Source organism: Oratosquilla oratoria, chromosome 4 (genome assembly GCF_046742065.1).
Source record: "Oratosquilla oratoria isolate Oo_2021 chromosome 4, ASM4674206v1, whole genome shotgun sequence".
In the NCBI taxonomy this organism is placed as follows: Eukaryota; Metazoa; Arthropoda; class Malacostraca; order Stomatopoda; family Squillidae; genus Oratosquilla; species Oratosquilla oratoria.
In genome coordinates this window covers 40,104,346-40,124,148 of record NC_134780.1, presented here as the reverse complement: position 1 = coordinate 40,124,148, position 19,803 = coordinate 40,104,346, and the positions used below count along the sequence as shown (strand labels likewise).

The following is a 19,803-nucleotide window of genomic DNA, read 5'->3' as shown; positions in this document are numbered from 1 at the left end:
GTCAAATAAGACCTGCATGGGATACTGACTGGATTAGCATAATGGTGTTACTAGTCAAGGTATTTTAGTAATATATCGCAGCAACCTTTTATGACTGGAAACTACTCTCCAGTCAAAAAGAGTATGGTGCTCGCTTGTAACTTCTGAAATAATTTTGTTCTGCTACCCTCCTCAGGTCCCTGGTGAGCTCCAGGAACACGAGGCAGAGTTGGCTTCAACTGCCCTCCCAGGAACCGGTGCCAACTACTTCCGTACCAGGAGGCACTCTTTCCGTACCTTCTTTCTACATCCAGGCTTCTGTCCCGTTCATCCCCGTGGCACTCCGATGAAAGGAAAGGAGTTTCAGCATATCTCGACTTACTCCTCCTCCCCTCTGGATGTCTGGTGTAGACCAATTCATCTATTTCACTCCAATTGTTTTTAACAACCGTGGTTGCATGCAACTGGCTGCTGCTGACGTATGTGTCAAAAGGAACGTGAGGACGAAGTCTTGAAAATTACGACCTTTCGCTTGTTAGAGCTTTATCAAGTACATAGTCGTGGCATACAAACCTCTGAGAATTAACCGGAGGAAAAACGGGGGCTCGGGGGAATAAGGAAAAGTCACCGGAACCTAGGGACGTTTAAGGGGAATGAGGAGCAACTGTTCGCGTGTAGGAGGACATTTGTTCACCGCCGATGGACAAATGTGTAAGTGGAAGAAATAAGGTGAGGGGACATTTGTCCACTGTTGATGGACAGAATCATGAATGAGGAAATAATGTGAGGAGGCGAAAATTAAGGTAAGCCTTCCAAGATTCCGTTTACAAATAAAAGTAATGGAATCAGGTAGAGTGATATGTTGAATGTGCTGATGAAGATTCAGTCCTCGCATTGGAGTTTCTTTTGATAAACTCCATGATTAACCCAATTGGTGGGATATTGTCCACAAGAAGGGAATCGCTGGCCTTTTCAGAAGAAATACAAGAATAAAAAATCTAGTTGTCTGTCCCAGAAGTGTTCTTCTATCTACTTCGCATATTACATGCATATTATGTTGTTTGTACTCCAGCATAAAGGCAGCATGGCACACACACACACACACACTAGCACATCGAAATCATAAAACAGGATTCATTCCACGAGGGGAATAAGCCTTGACGGTTGAGGCATTTTTACTCCGAATGTAACTTCGTTTCATCTATTCGTACGTACATAGCTCCTTCGTAGCTGTATAACATGGGTGAGTGACACTTATTCATTGTTTCAACTGCATTAACTCGAAATCTGGACCTACTCCTCAAGGGAAGTAATCTCCCTTACGCTGTTCCACATACTTTTGTTCTGCCACCCTCCTCTGGTCTCTTCGACTCTACTTCGGTGCGATATTGTCCCCAAGGGTAGAAAAGCTTGCCGACGAAATACTAACTGAAACCCAATTAAAAAGTAATGAACAAGGAAACAGAAGATATCTTATTTGTTATTGGCAGAAAATCCTTAATTCACAACTACAGAATGGACAAGTTGCCTCTACCTTGCTCCGGCGATGCAGGACACGTCCTCATCTCTGATGAGCTCCAGGAACACGGGACAGATTTGGCTTCAATTGTCCTCCCAGGAACAGGTGCCAACTTCTTCCGTGCCATCTTGCTACCTCCAGGCTTCTGTCTCATACATTTCCATGGGACTCGGGCGTTTTAGCTCATCTCAATTCATCCTTTTCCGTATATTGAGCGGGAGTTTTTCCTCCTCTTTTGGATGTCCGAGCCAGGCTACTTCTGCTACCTCCCTTGAATCCCTCTATTAAATAAATGTGACTGCATGCAATCGGTAGTTGCTGAGGATTCGATCAAAAGAAACATGTGAGGATAGAGTACGACTTTTCGTATATTAGAGCTTTGTCAAGTAAATGTCCGTGGCACACAAATCTCTCAGAATCAATCGGATGACCCGCGGTGAAAAGAGGACGGGTACTGGAGCCTAGGGACATTCAAGGCGGATGGGGAGCGATTGTCCGCGTGCAGGAGGACATTTGTTCACCTCCAATTGAAAAATGCCTAAGTAGAAGGTGAGAGGGCATTTGTCCACTGTTGATGGACAGAGTCATGAGTGAGAAAATAAAATGAGAAGGAGGCCAACTAGTGATAGTTTCCAAAGATTTGGCTTATAATAGAGAGCAAAGGAATCAGGTCAAGTGAAGTGTTGAACATACTACGAGCAATAAGGACTCCGTCCTTGCATGTTTTTTTATATAAATTGAAATGGTCTTAGTACATTTAAAGAGGTTTAATTGTATATCTCAAATGTAATGGTACGTCACAAAATTTGATATTAGAAAGAAAAAATGTGTACGGGCGCCAAGATCAACCCCCCCTCCACAGTGTTTTTTTGTCAAGCGACCTCATGGCGACGCTTGTGTGACCCGAGGTAATCGCTCGAGGTCGCCTCGAGCCATAAAAGTCCCCGAAGAAGGTCCCCACAAAGTACAAGTACTTTGTTAGAAATTGCCAGACACTGTTCCAATGTTTGTTTGTGTCCAACAATTGTAATGTTGTAGGAGACAAGCCAAACGCAGAGTATGGGATCCAATGTATTTAATGTTTCGCCCAGCAGGGCTTCTTTCCTACAGTGCTGTTGCAGTCGTTGCTGCTTTTACTCAAATGTAATGTTGGTCACAAAGATAAGAATGATGAGTATGTACGGGCGCCAAGATACACACACAGTATATTGTTTTTAAGCTACCTCATGTGAGGTGACCTCTCCCAAGCGTAGGCGAGGTCGACTCAACCTTAAAATGTCCCGCACAGTGCACAGAATCATTAGTTCTCTGCATCTAGCCGATTACAATTCTTCGAAATTGCTACCCCGTGATTGTTACCTTCGGAATGTCTTTCGCACAAGTCTAAGGAACTTATGAACGCGACCTTCGGCGTCTGTGGAGCCAACGTCAGGAGGGGCACCACGTCGACGTATCGCTCCTGTGCTCAAAAGTAGTCTCCTGGCGCACCGTGCACCCGTCCTGAGGGCCTGCGCCGGAGTTTCCTCGAGATCCTCTCCGTCGTCAACGTCGGCCACGTGTCCCAGGGCGACATGGAGAAGGTCCTGGCCGTCATCTACCAACAGACTTTCAAAGAGTCGACCGCCGAGCACGACCGCCCGTGGCGACTCCTGCAACACTTGAGGTCCCTCTCCCTCGATTCTCCGTCCTCGCCGAGGCTCCACAGAAACCTCGTCACTATGCAGACGAAGTCGACGAGTTTGAGTACTTTCCCGTGGAAGAACACAACAACATCGACAGCGATAAAGACGAAGGTTATGTCAGTGACGCAAACTGTCACGGCGTCGGTGGAGGCAACATTGTACCGATTATTTACGACTATTAAAGCCTTACGAAAGCTCGTATTTTTTCCATTACGTGGTATTCTCCCCTTTCTTGCATGTATGTATTTCACACAACGAAAGGAAAAATTTAACACTTATGTCCCGACCCGACATTAAATAAAGTACTAATTTACGATATCACAGGTGCATATCTTAGTTTTTAAGTATCATAGGTGAGCACAAAGTTCCCATTATTTCTGGTAAATGTGGTCGTTTTGACCATTTTGGAAACAAAACATGATAAAAAACATGGGCAAGGCGTAGACAACCATCGATGGGAACATGCAAGTCACTATCTAGTTTCTACAACAGAGACCTATTGATATTGGGTGACTTTAATTTTTCTGGCATGATTGGATGACCCTTGAACATGTCCATATAAGTAGTCGCTTGATAGATTTTCTTGGCGACAGTTACTTAGTTCAACTTGTAAAAGAATCCACAATACATAGAAACTTGCTGGATCTATTGATCACTAGCAGCGAAAGTATGATAACTGATGTAGAAGTTGGTGGAACTATAGCAAGTAGCGATTAAAACTTAGACTCAAACTGCTAACAAAACAAGTAGAATAGATACTTGTGTTTCTAAAATATCCGATTTCAGTAAAGCTCAGTTCATAGGACTACGTCAGGATCTTCAGCTTACAGATTGTGAGGCAAAATCAAGCGAAAGACCTTTACATCAGTTGTGGGAAATGTTTCAATATATGCTTACTAAGATGATTCATACTTACATCCCGTTTAAGGACAGACGACCCCCAAATCAGGCTCATCCAAAAGAAACAGAAAAGTATTACTAAAAACAGACAGGCATATAACAAAATACAAGTGCTCAGGGGCACCTAATGACTATCAGAATTATGTGATAATACAAAGAAATTTACAAAAGATCATAAAAAACGAAAACGACAATGCGAAATGAATATTGCTGGCAAAAGAAACATAGATTTAATGTACTTAGGCTATGCAAAAGCTTTTGATACCGTCCCACACGAAAGACTACTTACTAAATTAGCTTCACTCGGAGTAAGTGGTAGCCTATTAAGTTGGACTAGTACTCGTAATTTGTTGAATGATTGAAAACAGAGTTGTTTTAAATGGCAAAACTTTTAGATGGAAAAATGTTACGAGTGGAGTTCCTCAGGGTTCCGTTCTTGGCCCACTTCCATTCATAGTATATATAAATAATATAGACCACGGACGAAAATCTATTGTCACCAAATTTGCTGATGATGCAGAACTGTGCGGGATGGCAAATAATCACTTAAATTAGATATTCAAGAAGATTTAGATAAATTACAACAGTGGTTTGAAAAGTGGCAAAAGCGCGAGAGAAATTGTAACGAAATGACATTAGGATCTTTTGCATATTCCATCTTCAGACAAAATACATCCAAAGTAGAAATGGGAACAAGTTTTATGTACGTTCCACAACAATTAGCGTTTCTGGGAACGACCGTGACTCAGGTCAGACCATAATAACCCCCATGTCTCCCAAGTTATTCGTTTGTCACATTCTGACAGATGCCCGAAATTAGATACGATATTGCAATGTGATCTTTTGTCTGGCTCTAGCCCAGTCATTGTTGTGATCAAAAGTGGCTTATGTCGGAAAAGGCTATCATTTGATTGAGCTGCCTTACCACTATTTGATTGTTTAGTCATGTGTGGGTACGTGTATGTATGGCCCTAAAAGACTGCTTATTCTGTTCATCAGCAATATATTGCAGCCCACAAGTGATGACACTTAAGGATTTACATGCTCATTTCATCGTGTTATATGGTGGATTTCAGATATTTGCCTCAGAAAAAACAGGTTACTAAAACGGGAGAGAATGCCACATTATGGAAACAATGCAATCTTTCGAAAGACTTTAATAGTCGTAAAAAATTGGTACAATGGCGCCTCTACCAACGACGTGACAGCTCGAGTCACTGACATAACCTTCGTCTTCATCGCTGTCGATGTTGTTGTCCTCTTCCTCGGGAAAGTACTCGTCGTCTTCGTCTGCATAGAGATGAGGGTCACCTGGAGCCTCGTCGAGGACGGAGAATCGAGGGAGAGGGATCTCGAATTGGCGCAAGTGTTGACACAGGCGGTCGTGCTCGGCGGCCGACACGTTGAATGTCTGTTGGTATATGACGGCCAGGACCTTCTCAATGTCGCCCTGGGACACGTGGCCGACGTTGACGACGGAGAGGATCTCGAGGAAACTCCGGCGCAGGACAGGGGAGGCCTGCAGGACGGGGTCGCGGTGAGCCAAAAGGCTGCCGTCGGAGCACAGGAGCGACACGTCGACGTGGTGCCCCTCCTGACGTTGGCTCCACAGACGCCAAAGGTCGCCGTCGTAGGAACCGATGACTTGCACAAAAGACATTTCGGACAGATGAATGATAGCGTTGCAACGTCAAAGATCCAGGAAGATGCAGAAGGCGTATGATGACGATGACCGCGTGCGGGGCCTTTTATGGCTTGAAGCGACCTCACGCGCTTTTGGGAGAGGTCACTCGAGCTGCTGGGGTAAGGAGGGGGGGGGGTCCCAATCTTGGCGCCCTTTCTATGTTTTTCTTACCAACACAGGAACACCCACCTGAACCTTTCAATATCCGCCTAATTGCAACAGCTGGCGTCTGATAACACTAGGCAACAAAGATTTTGTTACAACTGAAAGTTTCAGATATGTGTATTTATCTAATCTGTCTAGCTGTAGTGTACAGAAAAGGAGCAAGGCTCGTGATGTACCGCCTCTTACTTTCCATCATATCATATGTGGCCTCTAACTGTGTTGATATATTTGAAGAGGTTTAATTGTATAACAAATGTAATGTTGGTGACAAAGATTTATATAAGAATGAAGAGTATGTAAAGGCGCCAAGATACACCCCCATACCCAGTATCTTGTTGTTAAGCGACCTCATGTGACGTGACCTCTCCCAAGCATAAGCGAGGTCGCCTCAAGCCATAAAAGGTCCAGCAGGGAGCCCAAAGAATCATTACTTCTCTGCATCTATCTGATTACGATTCTTCGAAATTGATACCGTGATTATTACCTTCGGAATGTCTTTCGTACAAGTCCAAGGAACTTATGCCCGCGACCTTTGGCGTCTGTGGAGCCAATGTCAGGAGGGGCACCACGTCGACGTGTCGCTCCTGTGCTCCGACAGCAGCCTCCTGGCTCACCGCGACCCCTTTCTGGGCGCCACCCCTGTCCTGCGCCAGAGTTTCCTCGAGATCTTCTCCGTGGTCAACGTCGGCCACGTGTCCCAGGGCGACATGGAGAAGGTCCTGGCCGTCATCTACCAACAGACCTTCAACGTGTCGGCCGCCGAGCACGACCGACTGTGGCGACTCCTGCAACATTTCGAGGTCCCTCTCCCTCAATACTCCGTCCTCGCCGAGGCTCCAGGTGAACCTCGTCACTATGCAGACGAAGACGACGAGTTCGAGCACTTTTACCGAGGAAGAAAACAATAACGTCGACAGCGATGAAGACGAAGGTTATGTCAGTGACGCGAGCTGTCACGTCGTTGGTGGAGGCGACATTGTACCAATTATTTACGAGTATTAAAGTCTTTCGAAAGTTTGTATTGTTTCCATTAGGTGGCATTCTCGCCCTTTCTTGAGAGAATGTCATTATTTCACACAACGAAAGGAAAGTATTAATCCTATTATATCCCGACGTTAAATAAAGTACTAATTTACGACATCACAGGTGCATTTTTTAGAACAAAGTTTCCACTGTCTCTGATAAATGTGGTCTTAATAGTTTTGACATGGGCAAGGCTTATACGACCATCGATGGGAACGTGCAAGCCACAGGAAAATACCCACGGAAACATTGCGACAAGACTCGAAAAACTATTTACACCGCGCGATGGTGGGATCAAGAAATGAGTGCCATTCTCCCTGTGGAAGCTAAAACTTTCGTGTGTCTATATGAAAACTCGCTACCCGAAACCAGACACAAAACAAACATTCTTGAATACATGACATTAAAGGTTGAAGTGAAAATATTTCTGTATATATTTTTTTATATTTGTTGCATTCATACATCCCTCCGTTCAGTGTGAAATACATCACACAAAAAACTGGGTGCCAGGCACTATATATTGTAGTTATTTTAACCTTAAGGTGATGTAGTTGTCCCTTACTTTAATGTGATGTAGTTTACAGAATGATATGGATGTGAGACAGTTATGTGGAGAGTTTCATTGTATGTTGGTAATGCGTGTACATAAACATACATGTTATACCTGCGTGTGATATTTTTCACGCAGATATTGGCATGTGTAAAATAAGCACGGAAATTGCAGGCGTATGTAAGAATGTGTATACAGTCGCCTTCATAGGTATGTGGATGAAATCAGGCACTTGAAAATCCATGTGAACATGTTGCATAAACACGGCAAAGGAAACATGGACTGGAAGTGAAGCGTTTATTACTGACGTTTCGTCCACTGAATTTCTCCCAATAGACGAAACGTCAGGAATAAACGTTTCACTTCCAGTCCATGTTTCCTTTGCCGTGTTTATGGGAAGTCAGGCACTATTAAGAATCTGTGACATTTATTATAGAAACCTATATATTTTGTCCACTATAGTTTGAGTTTATTTATTTTTTTTATATTTGTTCCTAAGGCACTCTGAATTGCTGGAATAGTTATAATGAAAAAAAATCCCTCTTTTTCTTTTTCTGATGTTCCCTGTCTCACGCCTTTCCTCCTATCACCCCCTCACCCACATGCTGGCAATGATTTAAGGGGGATTATGACACCCCTACGGCCCAGAGTCCCTCAGTTGATCACTTTTAACTTCTCTCGTCTTCACCACCTCGTGGTTGCGACATTGCTCCTCCCCCACCCCCCACCCACACCCCCCAAGGACAGAAGTGTTGGTTATCGACCTGCCCCTTCTCTGGTCGTCCTCCTTGTTCTTCACCCAAGCTGGTCCTCGATGCTGTCAAGGTCGACGTCTTTTCTCCTGATTTCCGCTGGCGAACTCGCCATGTCCGGATCGTCGTCGATGTAGCTGTCGAGGCGCTTGTCCAGCTCCTCCAGGTTACGTTCCCGTTTGTCTTCCTCCTCGTCCTCCTCCTCCCCCTCGTCCGCGTCCTCGTCGCCCTCGGTCTTGTTGCTATAGTGAGAAAAGGTAGGATTGAAAATAGCAATGATGATAATAATATTAGTAGTAGTAGTAGTAAAAATAATAATAACAATGATAATAATAGTAATAATGATGATGATGATGATTTTATTAATGATGATGAAGATGATGATGAATCTGAGGCTGCAAGAAATACTCTACAGATAGCCAACCTTATACTCAAAGAACATAATAATCATAATCACTCACCACAGGATTCGAGCCTTAGGGTTTGGCTTAAAGAACGTGTCGTGACCCTTAAGCTAAGGAACATGTTACGGGGTTCCTGAAGGAGGAGAAGGAAAGGACTTACAAGAACTCGTCGACGTCCCAGACGCGGAGCGTGTTGTCGGAGGAGCCCGTGATGAGCCTCGTGTCGATCACCGTCAGGCAGCTGATGGTCCCGGTGTGCCCCTCGTACACCTTCAGCCTTGCGCCGCTCTTAGAGTCGTAAACCGCGGCCGTTGTGTCGCTGCTGCCCGTGAAGACTGTAAGCCGACATCGCCGTCGGCAGGGGGATGAGACATATCGTAAGTATATATATAAGGCGGAGTAAATAGTAAATAATAAAAAACTGACATAAAACTAATTATATATATATATATAATATATATATATATATAATACTGTATATACACAATGTGTGTGTGTGTGTGTGTGTATTTCGATCTTTTAGGTCATGGAGTGCGACAGATAAGATCTGACCCCTTTATCCATAACAATAATGAAGTAGGATCAGGTATTGCTGGATTGAAGTCCTTTTGTTGTATTCAGTACTCTAAAGGAAGCGCAAGGGTTGACTTTTTTTTTTTTTTTTTTTTTTTTTGACCGAAACTTCATACTTGAGCCTAAACATATTGATAACTTGTCTCCAGTTTCTGTCCTTCATGATGAACGAAAAAAGAGAGAAGTGGAGGAGAAAAGAAGAAAAAAGGAAAAAAAAAAGAAAAAATTAAAAAGAAACAGAAAAGAAAAAAACACGAAAAAGAAAAGGAAATAAGAAAATGAAAAGAGATAAGAAAAAGGAAAAAGAAAAGGAAAGGAGAAAAAATAAAAATAAAAGCGTAAAGAAGAAAAATAAAAAGGAAAAAAATAATAAAAAGAAATACGACAAAAAAAGAAAAGAAAAACAAGAGACGAAGTGGAGCTTGGAAATCGGGCAGAGCGACATTAGTGTGTACTTACGATATCCTCCGAAGAACTTCAGGCAGACGATGGACTCCTTGAACTTGCTCTTGTAGGTCCGCGTGCTATCGCCCATTTCGCGCACCCAGCATCGCGCCGTGCCATCCCTGCTCCCGGAGTAGAGGAGGCGGTTGACCACTGCCATGCACATGACGCCATTGGTATGACCCTCAAGGACCTAAGGAAGACCATCGACCCATATCAGGATTACAGGTAAGGGATCGTCATCGTCGGCGTCAGGAAGAAGAACATCGGCAGTATCGGAGAGAATGTTGCATCAGGAAGCAGAGAGGAAATGGAACATCATTTACACGTTTTAAAAATTCGAGAAAGAGAAAGAGAGAGAGGGATGGGACCCGCGACTCCTTCAGTATTGAGATGCTCACTTGATACATTTTATTCTGGTGACGATTTCATCACCATTCCTTGAACATCTCGCAATTCAATTTTTATTAACATTTTCTCAAACACACTCAAAAACTCAATATCCAACTGAGAAGACTAGAAAGCTTTATGGATAGTGATGACAGGTGGTAAGGGACATGGAACTGCCTAGTGTTGACCTTATGGTCTCTTATAGTCTCTTATGTTCTTAGTTTTTCCTCAGAATCAATCACAAAAAGTAACTATCACTTCCCTTCTCCTTTCGATCTCAGCGGCGCGAGATTGTTCATAAGGATATAAGCGCTGGTAAAACGAACCAAATAGCAACAATCCTTCCAGCGTTACCCACTCATTCGAAATATCTGTTAAACATTTTTCTTACCAATTCATTCATATACACATTGAACAACCATGTCAACATCACGCACCCCGACGCAAATGAATAATTACAAAAATGATGAACATTAATTGAATTAATTATCTCATCTATAGAAAATGATAAACGACTGCGTGTGTTGGTATTGTGAGTCTGATACCTAAATATTCGCTTCATAATGGACAGATTTTCGTTAGATTTGAATACCTAGAGTATTCTAAACTTCTTTGAAAATACTTCAATAATGTGTCCAATGTTGGTTTTGTTTCAGCTACTCTTAATTCGTCATTCACTTTCTCAGTATATGACGATTAGGTATTTTGACATTTAGAGATCTGAAAAACAAAAGATTGTAACCGAAGTCGTTTCTACCCGGACGAACTCGCCACAGTTTACAAGAATCGGCCCACTGGGAAACAGCCTTAAGTCTCATGGAATTATTTTTGTGTATCGATTGCACACGTACAAACACACACACACGCACACACACACACACACACACACACACACACACACACGCGCAAGCACACACACACTCACACACACACACGCAAGCACACACACACACACACGCAAGCACACACAAACACACACACACGCACCCACGCACGCACACACACATCCACACACAAGCAAACACACACAGTGGTAGCGTTCGCAACTACTAACTCAGTGGTCCGAGTTCGAATCCAGTCCAGGGCTGAAATAATTTCAGTAACGCTGCGCTGCGAGCGGAGAGTTGTGTGTGTGTGTGTGTGTGTGTGTGTGTGTGTGTGTGTGTGTGTGTGTGTGTGTGTGTGTGTCAGGTCATACATGAGATCTGAGCTCTCATCCAGGAGGGTAGTATTTGTCGACCACGAGTCCAACACCTGATCCAAGACCATGGTGAATTACCATGGTGATTCACACACACACACACACACACACACACACACACACACACACACACACACACACACACACACACACACACACACACACACACACACACACACACACACACACACACACACACACACACACACACATAAGCACACATAAGCACACACACACACACACGCATTCAAGCACACAAAAAAACACACACATGCACGCACACACACACATATGCACACACACACACGCATTCAAGCACACACAAAAAACACACATAAATGCACGCACACACACACATACACATAGACACACACAGTGGTAGCGTTCGCAACTATTAACTCAGTGGTCCAAGTTCGAATCCCGCCCAGGCCTGAAATAATTTCAGTAACGCTGCGCTGCGAGCGGAGAGTTTTGTGTGTGTGTGTGTGTGTGTGTGTGTGTGTGTGTGTGTGTGATTCACCTTGGTCTCTGGATCACGGGTTGGACTTGTGATCGACAGCTATTTCCCTCCCGGAAGAGAGCTCAGAGCTCGTATGACCGATCTATGGGTAATGCTGTGACCTTACACGCACACATACCTCCAACTCCCCGCCCACGAGAGTTGGAGTAACGACTCGAAGCGCAGCGATACTGAAATTATTTCAGCCCTGGGCAGGATTCGAACCCGGACCGCCGTAGTGACAGTCGAGGACTCTACCAACCGCGCCACCGTGTGTGTGTGTGTGTGCGTGCGTGTGTGTGTGTGTGTGTGTGTGTGTGTGTGAGGTCATACATGAGCTCTGAGCTCTCATCCAGGAGGTAAGTATTTGTCGATCACGAGTCCAACACGTGATCCAAGACCATGGTGAATTACCATGGTGATTTACACACACACACACACACACACACACACACACACACACACACACACACACACACACACACACACACACACACACGCATACCTTGAAAAGTCTCATTCAAGATCACACATATAGTACTTAGTGGACTATAACTCAAAAACGATTATAGATGTATATGAAATATAACCAATATAAATTTATTTGCACTCGGTAGAATCAATCAGCATTAATCTGCACGAAAACAAGTGTTGCCGTGCGAGGTTTGTAGTCCCTGGCACCACACATTATTAGATAGAAAGAAAAGTGAATATGGAAGGGTGAATCTGGAACATTGGAATGAAGAAGACTGCAAAAGACCCTAGGGCCTACACTAGGTAGTTCCATGTCCCTTACCACCTGTAATTATCTAATCTTCTCTTAAAAGAACCATTTGTTTCTGAGCTCTCTACAAGATTGCTTAAGTCTATCCCATTCGTTAACCACGCTATTGGTAAACCAGTTCCTACTTATCTCCTTCTTAAACTTAAAATTGTCTAATTCAACTCCACTACTACAAGTCCTGTCCTTTTATCTTGATATGATGATTTTGCCTGCATCACCCTTGTCAAAGCCGTTGGCCCACTTGAATACCTCTATTAGATGCGAGGTATACTATTGAAAATGGACCCCCCCCCATAAAATTAGGACCCCTGGGTCCATATATCATTGTAAAAATAGAATTTTTGAGTAATTGGATCAAGGTCAAGGTAAACGAAAATGGAAATATAATTTTGTAAATGAAATTTCCTCAGAATAAATTTTGTTTTACTGCGCTTCAAAGCGGGTTCGAAATAACATTCATTTCATGGGTCAGTTGTGATGATTTAGTTAAAGTCGTGAAAACGCATGACTTTGAAGACCAGTAATTGTTTTGTTTTTTGTGGGAGTGTTCATTCTCTACCATTGTACTAAAAATATGTGTTATCAGGCGAGATTGCTTGTATTTTGCACCATTTGCCAGAAAATGGTATTAACTTGGACGTACCAGTACAGAACAGTTTATGAATGAGACGAAATCACGATGAATGAATAAATAGATAAATAGACTGATAAATGAATAGATAGATAAATAGATAAGTAAATAAATAAATAGATAAACAACTAAATAAACAAATAAATAAGTAAATAAATTAATATATAAATGAAAAATATATAGAAATAAATAAACAAGCAAATAGATAAACATAAACATAAATAAAAATCAAGCAAACAAACAAATAAATAAACACCCGAATGAACAAGTAAACTAATAAGCAAGCAAATAAGTAAACAAAAAAGGGAACAACACATAAATAAATAAACACAAGTAAACAAATAAGCAAATAAACAAGTAAACGAATAAGAAATTAAGGAAACAAGCAAACAAATAAACGAGAAAATAAACATAAATAAACTGACATAAACAAACAAATTTATAAACACGTAAACAGGCAAACAAATAAATAAACAAACAAATAGATGGATGAATAAAATTGATAAATAAGTAAAGTTTAAAAAAAATGAGCAAAGACATGTGACCTACCTTGATCACCTTCCCCGTCCTGGTGTCCCAGCTGCGAATGGTGCCGTCGTTGCTCCCGGTGTAAAGGAAGTTTCCGGAGACGTCTGTCACCATACACGTGATGGCATCGGTGTGGCCCTTGAAGATCTGTCGCCGTGATCAGTGACGGAGGAGGATGAGGAGGAGGAGTGTTCCACATCCACGTTGTTGATGCAGGGAAGAGAACAGTTGATGTTAGGGCGGCGGCAAAGGAATGGACTTGGGAGGTTGTAGGGTGGTGTGGATCCGTCTCTCTCTCTCTCTCTCTCTCTCTCTCTCTCTCTCTCACACACACACACACACACACACACACACACACACTTACACGCGCGCGCACACACACACACACACACTTACACACACGCGCACACACACACGAACACACACACACACACACGCGCGCACACGCACTCGTTGTACAAGGGTTCATGTCTCTGTGAGGGCACAACAAATGTATAAACACACATGACCCCCCCTATGGCCGCCCACCCTCCAGCCCCTTCTTCAAGGCTCACCTTGAGACAGTCGCCCGTGTCGAAGGACCACGACCTAGCCGTCCTGTCGTGGCTCCCCGTCAGGAGGACATCGTCGGGATGGATCTTCGACTCTGAGAAATCGGTGCCCGGGATGAAGATGATCGGGGTGACGCCCTTCGTGTGGCCCTGCAGGAGAGAAGGATCAGGAGGTCCTGCGATAGGAAGGTGTGGGAGGGATAGGACTCCTGGTCATGTCCCCCGGGACGAGTAGGAGGAGGTCCTTGGGTACAAGGTTAGGGCGTCCTCATGGAGGCAATATGAAATAATAATAATGATAAATATAGATAAGTAAATAATGAATAAACTTTTGCAAGATGTCAACAATAACATTGGCTACGTTCCCCATTTTGTCAAACATGAATGATAAATGCGAACGTAAATGGTTGTAGTATTAATTATCATTGATTACAAAACGTGTCAAGGTAGCCAATGTTGTTTCAGACAACTTGGAAAGGTTTACGGTTTGAGTGGTTCCATGAGGACAGCTTGATAAAACCCTCACCTACTTCCCTCTCCTCTCCATACTACCTAAGAACACAAGAATGGAGGAGACTGCAGGAGACCTTAGGCCTATACTAAGCAGTTCCATGTTCCTTACCATCTACCATCCCTATCCATAAAAATATCTCGTCTCTTAAAACAACCCATTGTTTCAACGCTCACTACATGGTTACTAAATCTATTCCATTCGTGAACCACTGTTGCTAAATCAATTCTTGTCTATTTCCTACCACTATTCCCCACTTCCTTTCATAGACCACCTCTCCCTCTCTTCATCACCCTTCATCCCTCCCCTTCCCTTAGCTTCCCCACCAACCCTTCTCTTACTCCTACAGACACATCCCCTCCCTTTCCCCCCAACCCATATCTTACCCCCAACAGACAAGCACCCTCTCTTCCCCCCACCCCTTATTTCCTCCCCAAAACATCTACAACCAAGCAACATCCTTTCCCCCATTCCCCACAATAGAAATAAGCTCACAATTTTTTTTTTTTTTTTTTATCCTCGGCATTTGTAATTGTTATTTCGAACTATGTGTTCTTTTCATCATCTGCACTTCATGTATATTGATTCAATGCCAAATGAATTATTATTATATTATTATTATTACTATTGTTATTATTATTATCATTATTATTATTATTATTATTATTATTATTATTAATCATTATTATTATTATCATTATTATTATTATCATTATTAATTGTTAGTACTACTACTACTACTGCAACTACTACTACTACTACTACTACTACTACTACTACTACCACTACCACTACCACTACCACCACCACCACCACCACCACCACTACTATTGGCTGTATGTTATTGTGGCAAAGTAACATGCAGTTGATACTTTAGGGTCTATATGGGGCGTCCCTACGGGCCAGAGCCACACATCATTTTGTCTTGCTACAGGAAAACTGTTCATAGAGAAATTATGGCACTTTTCTACTACGACTGTCCCTCCGTTATGGTGTTCCCCAACCCCTTTTTACTGTCCTGTACCATTTCTCTGAATATTCATTTCCTTTTTTGCTTACCCTGTGGTGAGGGAAAAGAATGCTACCACCAAGTCTTCCCACTTGAGTCGTAAGAGGCGACAAAAAACGGGACGGGGGATAGGATTATGATTCCTGCTACGTGTAGCCCCAAAGGGGACATTCCTAAAAAAAAGTAAAGGCATAAGAGGGTCGAGGAGTTTTCCAACTAGTACCCTAAGGTTTGGGTCTTTTAATGTGCGTGGATGAGGTACAGATGAGAGTAAAAGGGAAGATATAGGCAGTATGTTTGTGAGAACAAAGATAGATGTGCTGGTTTTGAGTGAAATTAAAATGAAAGGGAGGGTGAGTGTGAGTTTGGGAATGTAGCTGAGAGGTTCTCAGGAGTGAAGAGGGGACGAGGGAGCGAAGGGGTGGCTATACTAGTAAGTGAAGAGATAGGTAAGCGTGTAGTGGCGTGGAAGGAGGTTTCTTCAAGGTTGATGTGGATGAAGGTAAAGCTGGGAAGGGAGATATTTATTTATTTATTTATTTATTTATTTTTTTTGTGTATGGGCCTGGTAGTGAGAAGAGTGTAGAGGAAAGGGAGGCTTTTTGGGTAGATTTAAATGAGTGCATAGAGGGATTAGGGAGAAATATTAATGTAATTGTATTGGGAGACCTTAATGCTAGGGTAGGAAACGAACCAATAGATGGAGTGATTGGGAAGTATGGAGTTCCAGGTAAAAGTCGTATTGGAAAATTGATGGTGGAGATATGTCTTGAAAGAGAGTTGATGATAGCAAATACAGTGTTTAGGAAGAAAGTCAAGCATAAGTACACATGGGAGAGGGTGGTGGATGGAAGGGTGGCAGATAGAGCGTCAATGGACTATATAGTGGTAACCAGGAGTATAGCAGGAAGAGTTAAGGATGTACATGTTCTAAGGGGAGAGAGTGGGGGAATATCATATCATTTTCTGATGGAAAGTAAATTGAGAGTGGAGAATAGGTGGAGAAAGAGGAAAAGGGCAGAAGGTAGGGAGGTACTTAGAGTAAACTGCTTAAATGAGAAAGAAAAGGAGAAGAGTATAGTAAGAAGCTAAGAGAGGAGTGGGAGGGAGTGAAGGATAGAGTAGAACTAGGAGTGGAGGAGGAATGGGGATGGTTCAAGGAGGGAATCATAAGGTGTGCAAAGATGGTGTGTAGAACAAGGAGGGCGGGAGGAAATAGAAGGGAGGGAAGTGAGTGGTGGGATGAGGAAGCAAAGAAGGGTGTAGAAGAGAAGAAGCAGGCTTTCATAGATTGGCTACAAATAAGGACGAGGGAATCGTATGAGAGGTACAAAGTAAAGAGAAGTGAAGTTAAGCATTAGATAAAGGAAGCAAAGAGGAGAGCAGATGTGAAATGGGGTAAGAGTATGACAGAGAATTTTGAAAGTAATAAAAAGATGTTTTGGAAGGAAATTGAAAGAGAAAGAGGAGGCGAATCAAGTAGAGAAGAAAAGCTAAAAGGTGCAGATGGAGAGATGATAATGGAAGAGAGGGCAGTAAGAGGAAGGTGGGCAGAGTATTTTAGGGAGTTGCTAAGTGTAAAAGAGGATAGGGAGGGAAAGGTAGTTGCAGTGGGAAGCGCTAAGAAAATTAGAGTGGTGAGTGAGGAAAATGGAGGAGAAATAAGGAAAAATGAAGTGAAAGCAGGTGTTAAGATGATGAGAGCAGGTAAGGCACCTGGGTTGGATGGATGTCATGCAGAATGTCTAAAGAAAGGAGGTACAGTTATGGTGGACTGGCTGGTGAGGTTGTTTAATGATTGTTTAAGAGAGGGTAGAGTGCCGGAGGACTGGAGGAGTGCCTGTATAGTTCCACTTTACAAGGGAAAGGGGGACAAGTGTGAGTGTAGTATTTTCAGATACTTGGGTGTGAATGTGGCAGGAAAGGGAGGAGTGGGGGTGGAGGTAGAATGTAGATTGAGAGAAGTGAGTAAATGCCTTGGTGGATTAAAGAGTGTAATGAGAAATAGACATCTAGGAATGGATGTTAAGAGGAAGTTATATGAAGGAGTGATTGTGCCGACAGCACTGTATGGGACAGAAACATGGAACATAAGAGAGAAAGAGAGAAGGAGTTTGAATGTGTTTCAGATGAAATGTCTGAGAAGTACGAGTATGATAGGGGTTACTAGGCTAGATAGAGTGAGAAATGACGAGGTGAGGAGGAGAACAGGGGTGGAAAGGAAGTTGGGAGATAGGGTTGATGAAAGAGTATTAGGATGGTTTGGACACATGGAAAGAATGAGTGAAGAAAGATTAGTAAAAGAGGTGTGGAAGGCAGAGGTGGAAGGGGTGAATATGAGGGGGCTTCCTAGGATGAGATGGATGGATGATGTAAAAGGGGGCATAACAAAAGAAAGGAATGTCGTTTGAGGAAGGACGGGAGAGGACAGAAGATAGGGGTGAATGGAGAAGGGTTGTATATGGATGATGCTGTGATCCATGAGGGTGAGTGGGTGGGGGACTGGGGGTGAGGAAGTAAGTATGAGAAATAATTTGATGCATCCCGAAGGGATTTCTCCCCGTCTTCTCCTTTTCTGCATGAGGGGACGGAGAGGGGGGGTTCGCCGAATTTATGAAGCGGCCTTGCTGTGGATGTGCTGTCTTATGACACTGCTTCTGACCCAGGGCAGTAGACAGGATGCAAGGATGACCCGTCATCCAGGAGGTGCCAAGATGAGCGGGAGGGAGGAGGGTGGAGGGGAGTGGAATATGTAGGGGATGGGAGTGGTTTCTATGCCTTTTTCTTTTTGGCTACCCCCCGTGTAAGGGGGAAAAGCCTTTAGTATAATTATTATTATTATTGTTATTATTATTATTATTATCATTATTATTATTGTTATTATTATTATTATTATCATTATTATTATTAATTATTATTCCAAAAACATATAACTCCCCCTATCTTACCCCCTAAGAACATGTACCCTCCTTCCCCTCTCACGGAGACGTACCCTCCATTCCCTATATCCTAAAAAAAAAAAAAAAAAAAAAGTCCCCCCATCTTACCCCCTAAGAACATGTAACAGACACTTACCCTCCTTTCCCCTCCCCCCATAGAAACGTACACCTCCATTCACCCCCACCCCCCCACCCCGGTGCCTTCGACACGCACCGTGAAAGTTTTGATGCAAGCGTCGGTGCCAGTCATAAGGTCGGGCAGGTCGAAGAACCACGCTTTCACCGTCTTGTCCAACGAAGACGAAAAGACAAACTCTCCCGTGCAGATGATCCGGCTGATCTTCTTTTCGTGGCCTGTGCCGAGGGACAGAAATGTTGTTATTGTTGTAGCCATGAAGAGTAAATAAAACCCTAATTTACATTAGTTACTAAATTTTACAAGGGTCTAGTGTTAGCTCTATCCAGACATGCGCATTACTGTTATTGGTATTTACGTCTTTAAATTCTAGGATCCTGAGTGGATACTGCTTTGACAACGCATTCGTTTATGATAACAATTCTCAAACCCATTTATAAATTTTTCATCTTATTTAATTTCGTTTAATCTATCTATTATATTCATTCATTTATCTTTTTCATTATAATATTTTTGTTTATTTTTGTATTGTACCCCTCCATCACAACTAAAATTTCCACAAATAACATGTTTTAATGAGTATCTTCCAGACTACTGAGGTAATTTATGATATAAAAAATACATAAAACCACAGGGAAAATAAAGTCGGAATACTAAACGTTTTCGTCTATTACGACATCCTCAGAGTACAAGAAAGAGACATAGAACATAATATTTATACAGAAATAAGAAAACTGGGGAAGGTTATAGTCACATAAAAGTTTCGTACAATATACATACACACACATTCATTTACAAATGGAACTAATAATAGTCATAATAAAACAATAAAACAGGAAATACAATGGAGCAAAACCATGTGGCCGAAACGTCCACAGGACATCTGGCACAATTAGGAGCCATGGTACTGCTTTACTATCCTATTAATTATGAAATTATCTAATTTAAA

General features: G+C 42.7%; 1 protein-coding gene across 2 annotated transcripts in view; it reads right to left on the bottom strand.

Moving 5' to 3' along the window:
• Positions 1-7,388: 7,388 nt before the first annotated feature.
• The window catches only part of LOC143024802 (uncharacterized), a 31,375-nt gene continuing 18,960 nt past the window's right edge, over positions 7,389-19,803 (bottom strand). For both annotated transcript variants that reach the window (XM_076184020.1, XM_076184021.1), the window contains exons 4-9: positions 18,933-19,072; positions 14,263-14,409; positions 13,730-13,855; positions 9,691-9,868; positions 8,819-8,993; positions 7,389-8,496 (exon numbers count right to left, since the gene is read on the bottom strand). In XM_076184020.1, coding sequence (XP_076040135.1) covers positions 8,298-8,496; positions 8,819-8,993; positions 9,691-9,868; positions 13,730-13,855; positions 14,263-14,409; positions 18,933-19,072 — 965 coding nt within the window. In that variant the 3' untranslated portion in view covers positions 7,389-8,297. The remainder of the gene's footprint in view (positions 8,497-8,818; positions 8,994-9,690; positions 9,869-13,729; positions 13,856-14,262; positions 14,410-18,932; positions 19,073-19,803) is intronic.